The sequence below is a fragment of the Anastrepha ludens genome, chromosome 5 (assembly GCF_028408465.1).
Source record: "Anastrepha ludens isolate Willacy chromosome 5, idAnaLude1.1, whole genome shotgun sequence".
Taxonomy (NCBI): domain Eukaryota; kingdom Metazoa; phylum Arthropoda; class Insecta; order Diptera; family Tephritidae; genus Anastrepha; species Anastrepha ludens.
In genome coordinates, this window is record NC_071501.1 from 30,907,560 (window position 1) to 30,920,183 (window position 12,624).

At 34.9% G+C, this 12,624-nt stretch overlaps 2 protein-coding genes across 4 annotated transcripts in view; both read left to right on the forward strand.

Annotated features, from left to right (window-relative positions):
- Nucleotides 1-1,223, forward strand: part of LOC128864940 (uncharacterized) — a 271,539-nt gene extending 270,316 nt beyond the window's left edge. For all 3 annotated transcript variants that reach the window (XM_054104726.1, XM_054104725.1, XM_054104727.1), the window contains one exon: nt 594-1,223. In XM_054104726.1, coding sequence (XP_053960701.1) covers nt 594-1,123 — 530 coding nt within the window. In that variant the 3' untranslated portion in view covers nt 1,124-1,223. The remainder of the gene's footprint in view (nt 1-593) is intronic.
- Nucleotides 1,137-7,610, forward strand: LOC128864941 (homeobox protein 5-like). The gene is made up of 2 exons (XM_054104728.1): nt 1,137-2,206; nt 3,953-7,610. Exon 1 carries the CDS (start codon nt 1,238-1,240, stop codon nt 2,183-2,185), a length of 948 nt encoding a protein of 315 aa, XP_053960703.1. The 5' UTR covers nt 1,137-1,237; the 3' UTR covers nt 2,186-2,206; nt 3,953-7,610.
- The last annotated feature ends 5,014 nt before the right edge of the window (nt 7,611-12,624 follow it).

Sequence of the window (12,624 nt, forward strand, 5' to 3'; positions counted from 1 at the left end):
TATGTTACATTATTTATATTTCTTTAATTTAATTTAATTTTATTTTATTTTGTTAGCTTATTTTATTGTGTTCTATTTTATTTAAATCGTTTTCATTTTTTTTCTTAAATGTTTATACATTTTCTCTTTCATTTTTTTAATATTTTTATATTTATATTTATATTTATATTTATATTTATTCTATTTTATTTTACTTCTTATTTAATTATTTCATTTTGTTTTATCTCTCTTTTTAATTTATTTTATTTTATATAATTTTAATTTACTTAATTTTTTTATGTGGCAACTCCCTCGCCATGCTCAAATCACCCCAAGCGTCAAGTAGTATGTATGTATAAAGTTCACTTCAGGAACGGAAATTGTTCCATACGCCCTTCAGCCAACTGACCATCAAATGATTAAGCGTCAAATAAATAAGTTCCCCTACCTTTCCAACACCTTTAAAAATATAATAAAACCTGGTTAGAGTATACTTTAATACTTTTTCTCAATTACATTTATTCTCATTTTACTTTTCTCTTCCGTTTTTCCTTTTACCATTTCCACATTATCTTTCGTCTCACCTTCATACTTTCTTACTTTCGTCTTTGCAGATGTACCCGAAGGCGGTTATGCCGTGCCACACATGCAGGATTATATGCCCGCCACAAAGATGTCCATGTCCGGCGGCGGTGTCGTTGGTGGTTATGTGAATGTACGTCGCACCCCACCGCCGCCGCTGAGCGCTATTTTTCCCAGGCCACCTTCGGTGCCGCCTCCACCAATGGAGAAGTATTATGCCACCACAGCGATATTCAAGCCAATCAAAGGCCCATCGGGCGGCAGCAACTGTGGCACTATGGGTAGCAATAGCGGCGGTGGTGGCAGCAGCAGTACCCACAAATCCGGCAGTAGTGTTGGCAAATGTGGCAGCAACAGTGGCATTAGCAGCAGCAGTGAGCATAACAACTACGATGACGGTATGGGCACCATGAATTCACAATCAACGGCGCCGATGTTGAATGCCTACAGCGGCGGAGGTAACAGTGGAGGAGGTGGTGTCGGCGTTGGTGTTGGCATCGACTCAATGCAATTTCAACGCGCCAGAACCTACAACTTCCGCAGCTATCCGGACAATCTTTAGTTTGAAACATTGACGTTGCGCGGTGGTGTTGGGGGCGAAGGGAGTGGCGGCGTGAATGTTGACAGTGAAGATGCAGAGGTGGGTGGCATCAATGGTGGTGGGGGACTATGTGACATGATAACGGGTGGTAATCGATTAGATTGCGTTAGTAGTAGTGGTGTGGGTCAGAAATATATGCGCGCCGGATTGGTTAGCACAATGCCCAAGAAGCAGCAGCAGCAGTTGTTGCAGCAACAACAACAACATCTAAATCTCGCCGGCACAACGTCAGCAACAACGAAACCCAAGTACAGTTTAACGCTGTTAAATGTGAAAAGTGGTGGTATGGGTGGCCAGCATCATCATCACAATAACAATAATAGCAGCAACATTAATAACAGCAACAATCATAACAACAACATCAACATGGGTGGTAACTGTCAGTTGCATCCTCACCGCAAATCGCCACATCCGCATCTGCAGCCACAATACGCATACTACCAACAACAGCAGCAGCAGCAGCAGCAGCAGCAACAGCAACAACAACAACCGCAACACAAACGCGAACAGCAAAGGCAACAATTGTCACAATCATACTATCATCCGCCGCCACCGCCACGTCATCAGTTACGTGTTTTGCGGCTATCGTCAGCACCCACCGGCGCGCCAGAAGCCACAACAACAGCAAGTGGTACAACAACACGTCGCGATGGCGGGGATAGAAGTAGTGGTGAATTTGCGCAACGTAATTCCACACAAATCGAGCAATCGCTTAGGTTGACACCGACTACGCCAACAGCAGCAGCAGCAGCAGTAACAGGAGCAACAACAACAACAACAAATACAATAGAAAACCATTTAGTTGGCACTACAAATACAGTGGAGTGCGACGATAATAGCAGTGACAACTCAGCAACAGCAACACCAACACCGGCTGGCGTGGCAACAACAACAACAGCACCAAGAGCAACGACGCCCATAGCGGAGGCACCGACCGCAGGAGCAACGTCAAATGTTTTACGAGCAACGCAACAACAACAACAACTACAACAACAAAAAGCAAATAGGCTGTGGTATCATTGATGAAAACCCAATGGATTTGAGGTGAGCAAATAATATTAATAATGATTAGATAAAAATAAATTTATTTGGAGAAAAAGAAAAAAAAATTTTAGTTGGGTATTGGCAAAAAGTATTAGGTTGGGGAATAAGTTAGTAGTGTTTTTACGCAAGACTTTTATTTAAACAAAAAGCAATGATTATATCAGTAAGCTAATCAATCCCTTCCCACCACTCGACCAATTTGTTGATGCCGTTCCGCCAAAAGTCGCCAGGTCTGGTGTCAAAGAAGTTGTTGAGCTGGTTTTTAAGAACCTCTTTGTTATCGAAGGTAACGAACCTTCACCCTTCATATCATTTGCAGGGAGCGGAAAAGATGGCAATCGGTCGGACCAAGGTCAGGAGAATACGGCGAATGCTGAAGGACCTCCCATTCGAGCTCTTGGAGTGCGGCTTTGACGACTTGTGCACTATGAGGCCTGAAGTTGTCGTGAAGGAGTATGGTTTGACCATGTCGATTAGGTCCTTTCAGCCGAATAGCCTCATTCATGCAGTGTAGCTGGGCAATGTAGAACTACTTGTTGACCGTGGCATTCTTTTCGATCACGGCACCATGCCCTCCCAGTCCCACCAAACACATATCAATATCTTCTTTGGATGAAGATCTGGTTTGACTCTCGGCTTTGGCGTATCTGCTGGAGCCATCCACTTCTTTCTTTGCTTCATATTGATGTATATCCAACATTTCTCATCTCCTGTGACAATTCGGTAGAAAAAGCGCTGTTTATGACCGCGTGTTGCTCGCTGGCGGGCAAGGTGCTGAAAAGAAAGTTGAAGGCGGCTTTCCTTGTTTTTTTCATTGAACTCGTGAGACTGTCAGGCTCCTATTTTTTCGGTACATTCCATTGCATGAGGGTGATTGAGAATCGTTTTATGACCGCAGTTTATTTTTTCCGCCAATTCACTACTGGTTGGGCGCCGGTTCTTCTTCTTCATCGAATTCACAAGGCCTTCGGCTGCGGGATGTGTCATCGTCGTCAAAGTCGCCATTTTTGAACTATGCAAACCATTTTCGGCTGTAGACTCGCCTATGACACCTTCTCCATACACGTCGCAAATCTCCCGAACTGCTTCGGCAGTTTTGACAGCTTTTTGATCTCAATGGAAAGCAGAGCAGAGCAGGTGCCGAAAGTGTTGAGGTTTGCCGCCTTCCATTAGGCAGTTTTGGCAGCTTTTTGAGCTCGATGAAAAACAAAGTAGAGCAGATGCCGAAGTATTGAGGTTTGCCTCCTTCCATTTCTAAGCCTCGAAACTAATAAAAAGTTAAATAACTCAAAAATATACAATAATTAGCATAGTTTTGTAGAGCAGAAAGAGTCCTATGGAACGAATATATACCCTTTGCCAAACAGGGGTAAAATAAAAGAAAATATAAAAACGCTGTGAACTTATGCCTCAGTGGCATTACAATGGACTTGCGAAAGGTCTAAGTGTGTCTTTACGACAACCACCCAACCTACCTACTTATTCCTCAATCCAATAACTTCTCCAGTCATTTACTGAAATCTCAACAATTCTACTCTCGCTGCATATCGGCAGCCGATGCATTTTTTCTGCAGTCGAAATTTCTTAGACTCTGATGCTTAAATAACATATGCCGTCTTGGCGTAGCTCAGTGTTCCTCCAAAAAAAAAAAAACACAAATACGTATTGCGCCTCTCGTGCCAGTTGGGTTTATTAAAAATTCTTAAATTGATCTAAGCGAAATTTTTCTTTTCTCTCTACTTTCAGCGCTTATCTCTCTTTCTACGCAAAGATAGCAGATTGAAAGGAATATGCCAGTGAAATCTATACTCAGTAGTACATACACACCCACGTAGAAATTTCATATGCAGCAATAACACAAGCAGCAGAAAGCAATGCACTAAAATCACCGAAATAGTAGCAGCAAAAAGAAGCGAATTTTACAGCAAACAAAAAAAAGCACTAACACATGTAAGTTTTAAGCCGAAATCGACAGAAAACCAAAACGAAAGAAACAAAGTATAGAAAGCAACACCGAACTGAAACAACAACACAAAGTGATTACATACGTACATATGTATGTACAGTTAGCAATAAGGCAAGATAAAATGGAAGAAAATGCATGCAAAATGGAGGACAAAAAAGTTAGTAGTGAACAAACGCCTATTGTAAAAATCTAAGCAGAAATAGCTCAATTTGAATTGAAGAGAAATCTACCAAAATCGCAAGTAAGAAATGTAGCAGGTATACGAATGTATGTATGTAAGAATGTATAGATGCGCTAAAGTGAATTAAAACTGAAATGCCAACGAAATTGAAAAATTAAGCATAGAAACTAGCGAGCAAAGCAACTAAGGAATGCACTAAGCAAAATTGCAAAAAGAACAACAACAAAAACGTACATACATATAAACATACTAGTGCATGCATGTAAACGTACGAAAAAATGTACTTGTAAATATTTAGTAGCAAACAGAGTCGAAAATGAAAAAACAGAAAAAAAAATACGAATAAAAATTCAGAGCAAAAATTTTTGCAACAACAACGTTAGCAAGACTTAGAACGACGACTCGCTTTTTGGTTGCACACTTTTGTTACAACAACAATTTTTTTAGCTAAATTTTAAAGAGCATAAGATACTACCGAATTTAAGAGCATTAGACGAGTAAAATGTTAAGGATATAAATGAGAAATGAGAAAGCAAAAGCAAAATAACAAAAAAATAAAAAAAATTATAAATAAAAAATAATTGAAATTCAGTAATTGATAAAAAAAAAGTGATTTAGCGCACTCAAACACTATTACAGGTAAGATTTTAGATAATACTATACACCGAACGACATACATATATACGTATATACATACACTATTGAGAAAAATAAATGGAAAAATAAACGCAAAAATGTTGAAAATCTAATATTAAAACTGAAATGAAATAAAATCGAAAGTTTGAAAGTGAAAATTAATATTATAAAAAAAAACTACAAAAAAACCGAAATAAATTTCCCAATAAATATGTATCTACACAGCGACTTTTGCAATAAACAACAACAACAAACCAGTTATAAAGCAACAAATATTGAAATTGTACGACTTATGAAATATATTAGGAGCTAGAAACGAACGCACGTACGTATATACACATATACCTGCACATACATACATACATGCATGCATGCATATTTATGTGGCAGCAACTGGCGCGGGCAATGAGGAGAATGGAGCGTCAGCTTCACCCAAAAATATTGCAAATTTTTGACCCATACAAATTCCCTCTGAAACCTTTTTAATTTGTATATTTGCAAGCTGCTTTTATGATACTCGTATATGTGCATGTATGTATGTGCTGCCACTACACTACTTACCTACACACTGCTGCTAGTATTCGTAGTTGTGTGCACTGTAAATTTCTGTAAAATTCTCCAAACTAAGCTGCACTACTGTTGAGTATTCAAAACTTTCTTAGAAAATGCAAACGAAAAATCTCCCGAAAAGCCTACGAAAAATCACAAGTTTTCTAAAAAAATAAAAAATAAAAAAATTGCATGAAGTCTCCAAAAAATCCCAAAGTGTACTACGTTATTGAAAATATCCCTGGAAATTATACGAGTATTTTAAAAATTGGCACCCAGTTGATAATGCCTCGTTTAAAATTACTTTGGATGGTTTTAAAAAATGTAGTTAAAAGTGGAAAAATTTAGTTAAAGATGTGGCAAAAAATATTAAATTTTTATTTTTTTTTGAAAATATTCCCATCAATTCCCCGCATTTGTGTGCTGAAAGTTCGAAAAAAAGGTCAAATAGTCGCCTATTTTAATGTTTTTCAGAAATACCTAATATTATATATACAAATTTTGAATTGAAGCTTCAGAGTCAATCAAATTTTCGACAAAAAACAAAAAAATATTAATTGCTTCAAGTTGGAAAAGTTGAATATTTTTCAAAACTAAAATTACTTCGAAAAGCAAAGTCTCCACAAAATTAGAGTCTCCACAAACAGGTTGGATATGCCTTTAAAACTTGCTTGCTTGAAATTGCTTCAAAAACAAAAGTCTCCACAAAAAGTCTACACAATTTCAATTTAAAGAATCAGCTAAAGTTAGACTCTGTTTTCAAAAACAAACAAGCCAGAAATACGAAAATGGCAAACTCACCAAAAAAGTCGTCAAAGGTCTTAAATCTCCACCAAAGTCTACAATCATTGTAAAATGTTCGGAGCCTGAGAAAGCAGACAAATGCTAAACAAATTTAAAAGCTTAATCGTTACGTAGTGGCAACTGCGTAATCAATTAAGCGGAAATTCTTTACATTTCATTCATATCAGAGAATAAATAAATACAAGTATGCAAATCTCCAATATCTGGCTATAAAACTTGTTGAGTACCTTCCCTATAAATTTGTGAATGTGTTTTATATGCCTCTTATAAAGAGTTTGCTGCTAAAGTTTTCAGAACTGAAATCGGTTAAAATTAGAGTCTTTTTAAAAAAGTCTACACATTTTAGATTTCAATTTTAGATTTTTTACAATTAGTTTCTGGTGTACTAATCAGTCCTAAATTTACAAGAAGTTAAATATAAAACTCTCCAACAAGTCTCCAAAACTTAAAATCTTCATTAAATTTACTCTTATTGTTTAACATTTGAAGAATCAGTCACATTCTCCACTTAAAAAGAAAAGACGCGCAATTAGTCTTCTTCTTAAAGTTTATACGAAAAAGATGTGACGATTTTACATTAAGCTGTGAAAAAAAACTATAAACTGTCAGTACGTTTGGTACTCAGCTTGAGTGGGGAGCTTAGAAAATTTCATTTATATTATAACCTGGTACACAAATATGAAAAAATTTCAAACAAAATTTCTTTGCAACCCTGTTGAAAATGTTAAAACGAAAGAGAGGTCGAACAGAGCTCAACGAAAACAAAAAAAAGGCTTTGAGAATAGAAGATCAATACAATTCGAAAGTTTGCTAGAAACGTTCTAGCAGCTTTTCATAATATTTATATCTCCAAGACTTAAATTTTCAACAAAATATTTAAATAATTAAAAAAAAAATATCTAATAGAAACTCCAAAGAAATTCTGTAAGGTTGTGTAAAATTTTCGACTGATTGAAAACTAAAAAATTTTCATTAATGCTCCAAATTGATTCCCAAAGAAAGTTTGTAAGGTTTCCTTAAAATTTTAACTGATTGAAAACTAAAAATATTTCCATTAACGTTCTGAATTTAATGCTCTTAGAACTTGTTCATAATAATAGCTTAAAACGCTTTCTAAAATTTTCTCAATTTCCATAGTAATGCCTAAAAATGCAACTCTCCAAAGATAGTAATTCTAACAAAAATCATTAAAAATGCTCTACTAACAAATTTTACAAATGTTCAGTTATACCCAAAATTCAAACTCTCCAAAACCTTTAAAATGAATTGTTTTACCGCAAAGTTCTCTTGAAATTCCTTAAGTAAAAATTAAAGACATTTTCAATAATATTTGAAACTCGAATTCTCCAAAACTTAAATTCTCCACAATTCAAATTCTCCAAAATGTATTATATAAAGTTCTCTTAAAATGTCTAATATTTAAAAATTAAGGGCGTTTTCATTAATATTCGAAATTCAAGTTCCCCTAAATTATTTTCTCTTAAAAATTTCTTATATTATTACACAATATTAGCAAATCTACAAAAGTGTTCACCAAAAATTGCTTATATTTAAAACTTCAAAGCATTTCCATGAATTCGAAATTGACGTTTCTAAATTATTTTTATGTCTCCAAAACTTTTTTATAGCAAGAGTCTCAAAACTCTCCACAACTTTTTTATGTCGGCGATAATACAAACATTTTCTCCAAAAACTTTTCCCACTTAAAACTCAAAAAAATGTGTATTAATGTCCGAAATCCAAACTCTCCAAAAAAGTTTAATATCAGCAATAATAGGAACATTTTCTTCAAACAACTTTTACATTTAAGGCTGAAAAAAATTTATATTAATGTCCGAAATTCAAACTCTCCAAAACTTTTTATAGTGAAAATTCTGAGAAAGAGTTAAATAACAGCAAAGCAGAAAACCAAATCTCTTGAAAGTTCCACGGCGTAAAATATTCAAAGTTTCCAATTTTGTATAGTAAGAATCAAAAAATCCCAAAAAAATTTTCATATCAGCAATCAGACAAACATTTTCTCGAAAAAATTTTCATATCAGCAACCACACAAACATTTTCTCCAAAAAATTCCTTACATTTAAAGTTGAAAAAATGTGTATTAATATCCGAGATTCAAACTCTCCAAAATATTTTTATATCAGCAATCATACAAACATTTTCTCCAAAAATTTTTTACACTAAAACCTGAAAAAAATTTGTATTAATGCCCGAAATTTAAACTCTCCAAAACTTTTTATAGTGAAAATTCTGAAAAAGACCTAAATAAGAGCAAAGCAAAAAACCAAATCTCTTGAAAGTTCCACGGCTTACAAAATTCAAAGCCTCCAATTTTTTATATTAAGAATCGAAAAACCCCCAAAAAATTTTCATATCAGCAATCAGACAAACATTTTCTAAAAAAAATTCCTTTCATTTAAAATTAAAAAAATGTGTATTAATATGCGAAATTCAAACTCTCCAAAATATTTGTATATCAGCAATCATACCAACATTTTCTCTACAAAATTTTTACTTTTAAAGTTGAAAAAAAATTGTATTTTTGTCCGAAATGCAAACTCTCCAAAAAATTTTTATAGTGAAAATTCTAAAAAAGAGTTGAAAGTTTATTTACAGTAACAAATTCCACCAAACTAAAACAAAGGCTTTCTTCAAAGCAGTTCTCCATAAAACACCTACGTCGTTTTGAAAAAATCTCACTCAGAGTTGAACAGCAAAAATTGTACATTCCTTGTATAAATCACTTTTTATATAAACCTCTATACCGCACCACTCAAACTGTTATAAATACTTGTAAAGACTACACTGAAATATGTAAGAAAACAGAATTAAGAACTATTTAGATAACGCAAGCTAAGCTGTCTGAAAATACCTTTGAGAGTGTCCTTGCCGCATTAGAGCCCCTTAACGTACATACATAAATACATTGCACAAATATAAAATATTTTCAAATGATAGAAAAAAAACACCGAAAAATGCGCATCAATTCCTTTCACATTACATTTGCAAATATGTACATATGTACACTGTAAAAATTAACAACTAAGCGTAGCAAAGTAAAAGAAACTGAGAATTAAAAATTTATAAAAAATATCATTTCAACTACTCAAAAATGAGTATAAGACGCTTAACGTGTTGATTTGATTATGCAAGAAAGATTGAGCAGAAAGAACGATGAACATACAGTGAAACTGCGCACGAAGCGGACGATAAGCAGCGCCAGTTTCCATCAATGATTTGTGATTAAAAAATAAATAAAAAAAAAATGATAAAAATTAAAGAGATGCAAGAAATGAAATATGAAAAATAAATTAAAGAACTGCATTTTTGACTTTTGTATTTGTAACATAGTTTGCTTTAAGTTTTTTTATGTTTGGAAAATTTTAAATTTTTTATAATATTTTTGTGTTATCTTTATGAAATATTCATAAGCATAAGCAGTAAGTTCATTACAAATTTTAATGGTTACAAACTTGAAGAAAAAAAAATAAGTCAGCACACTGAAAAAAAGTGTATGTTCCTTTGCTTTGAACAAAAAACAAAAAAAAAACAAAAGGCACAAAACAGATATCGAAACAAAATTCAATGAGAGTGGCAACGCCACCGATTGCCATAAGCAGCGCATTGTAAACAAGCATTTGTAGTATGAGCACGTAAGCGTAGCAAAAAGCATAATTTTAAGTGAATTTTTATAAAATACAATCGATAAAAAGTAGCGAACAATAGATTTTCTTAATTAAAAATAAAATATTTTAATGCTGAAATAGTAAAAAGTAAGGGTTTGAAACCAGAAGCTTCAAAACTGATAGAAGAAAAATAGCTAAAATGACTAACAGCCCACAAACACACACACTTGCGTATTAATACAATACAGTATACGTATTTACAAACATACAGTAGAGCAATATCGGTAATATAGAAACCAAAAAAAAAAAAACTAATAAAAAATTATAAGTATCAGTAAGCGTAGTTTTGAAAATGACAAGCCAGTATTTTGAAATAGATATTTGTTGCAGCAGTGTTGGTGACATGCAAGCAGGTGCAAAATATTTTTTTTTTTGTTTTTCGCATAACGGCAGCACTTTTTGAAGGCAAAACGAAATTAGAGCATGCCTCAGGTGGTGAAGCACAAATATAGTAAAAGGTGACGCAAAATTAATTGTCGAATTGGGTTTTCGAATAACTTTTTTACTAAGTTAAAAAAAAAAGATTTATTTACGGTAGATACCTAAGAAATGAGACGTTTTTCAATTTCAAACGTTTATTAACAAAAAATGGTTACAAATTTAATCCTCAAAATAATACAATAGCTATCGCTAGTGACACATTTTTCCCATCTCTCAGGCAATTTATGGATGCCGCGCCAAAAAAATTGGCCGTCTTTGGCCGCAAACCAATAATCGAGCCATTTTTTGGCTTCTCAGTTCCCCAAACAAATGATAATCGGAAGGCGAGAAGTCTGGTGAGTATGCACCAGCGGTTCCCAATCGTACGTCTCCACCAATTCCCGAGTAGCTCTTGTTCGATATGGCGGTGCATTGTCATCAAAAAAAATTACTTTGTGACGAAGATCGGCATATTTTGGGCGTTTTCGGTGTATAGCGCTATTCAAATCGGCCAATTGTCGTTGGTAGCGTTCACCGTCAACTGTTTCACCTGGTTTTAATAGCTCGTACCAAATCGTACCACGCTGATCCCAGAAAACACACAGCATTACCTTGCGACCGAAGCGATTTGGTTTGGCCGTTGTTTTTGGCTTGTGGCCGGGCGGGGACCAAACGATCGTTTACGCTTGGGATTGGAGAAATACACCCATTTTTCATCACCCGTAACGATTCGATGCAAAAAAGACTTCCTTTTAAACCGGGAGAGCAGCATTTCACAAGTGGTTTTTCGGTTCCCTTGTTGCCTGTCAGTCAGTTTATGCGGCACCCGTCTTCCGACCGATCATGCCCATATCTTTCAAACGTTTGGAAATGGTTTTTTGGTTTTGGTTGGTTTCCGCTTAAACCTTTCTTACGCATTTGCGGGCAGAGTTGAGTCAGCATCCATCGATGTCGATTTCCATCGACCGTTTCGTTTTCTCGGTAAAAATATGGCCCAATGACGGTTTTGGCGCAAATGCCGGCCCAAACAGTTATCTACTTTCCGGTCATATGCAATGGCGTTTCATGGATCTCGTGTGGATTCTCAGTTCCCCAAATGCGGCAGTTCAAATGTTTTTTCACGCTGCCAGAGAGATTAAAATGTGCCTCGTCCGTCAGTTATTAAAATTTGCTTCCAAAAATTGGGTTCAGTGTCAACCAACCGAGCGACCGTTTGGCCGTATTCCAAGCGACGTGAATGGTCTGTCGGCAATAATCTTTGTGTCAATTGCTCTTTATACGGAAACACATTTAAATCAACCTTTAAAATGCGCCGCATTGTGGTTTCACTGACGTCAAAAGGCTGAGCGCGACGACGATACGACACTGCTGGCTCCTGGGCAACGCTCTCACTGCTCACTGCTTCAACAAGTTCATTGGAACGTCTTGGTCATTGATGAACGGCATGTTGACGATCTCCTACTGTCTCGTGCTCAAAAAAAAGTCAGACGGGTCCTATTTGCCGCGATACTTTTAGCGATATGCGCGTTGAGTTAGAACAATAGAACGACTATTTTCGATGTATAGCGTCATTATTTCAGCGCATTATTTTGGTGTAAAGCGACCGATGGATGAAATTGTACTGAATTGACATATCGAAAACATGTACGTTGAAGTCGATCGGTACGGCGCACCCTGTATACATAAAATGAATATTTTATTATCATTTTTTAAAAAAATCAAAATTTTAAAATATAAATTTTTTGTAAACTTTCACACATTATTAAATCGTTATGTTACATCGACGTCTTTCATAAGAACTTTTTTGGTCGTCCAGTCGTCATATGAAATAGAATACCGCCATATAAAAAATATCCAGTTTTAATTTTATTTTTTTTTCAGAACAAAAATTTAATAATTTTTTTTTCATTTTTTATTTCGAAACTTAATGTACACTTGTTCTTACAAAAAATTAACATTTCTTAATTTTTAAGCAAAGCAAACGACAAAGTTTTCTGAAGGTCGATTCCGGACTATCCAACTATCCTACTGATTCTTCATACATCTTTAAATACTTCCTACCTGACCTGCTCTCTCAGTCATATAAGTTTATTTTTTAGTTTAATAATTTTAATTTTAGAATTTTTTAAATCAAGTAGTAATATTTTTATTAAATTTTGTAGGTCTAACAATTTTT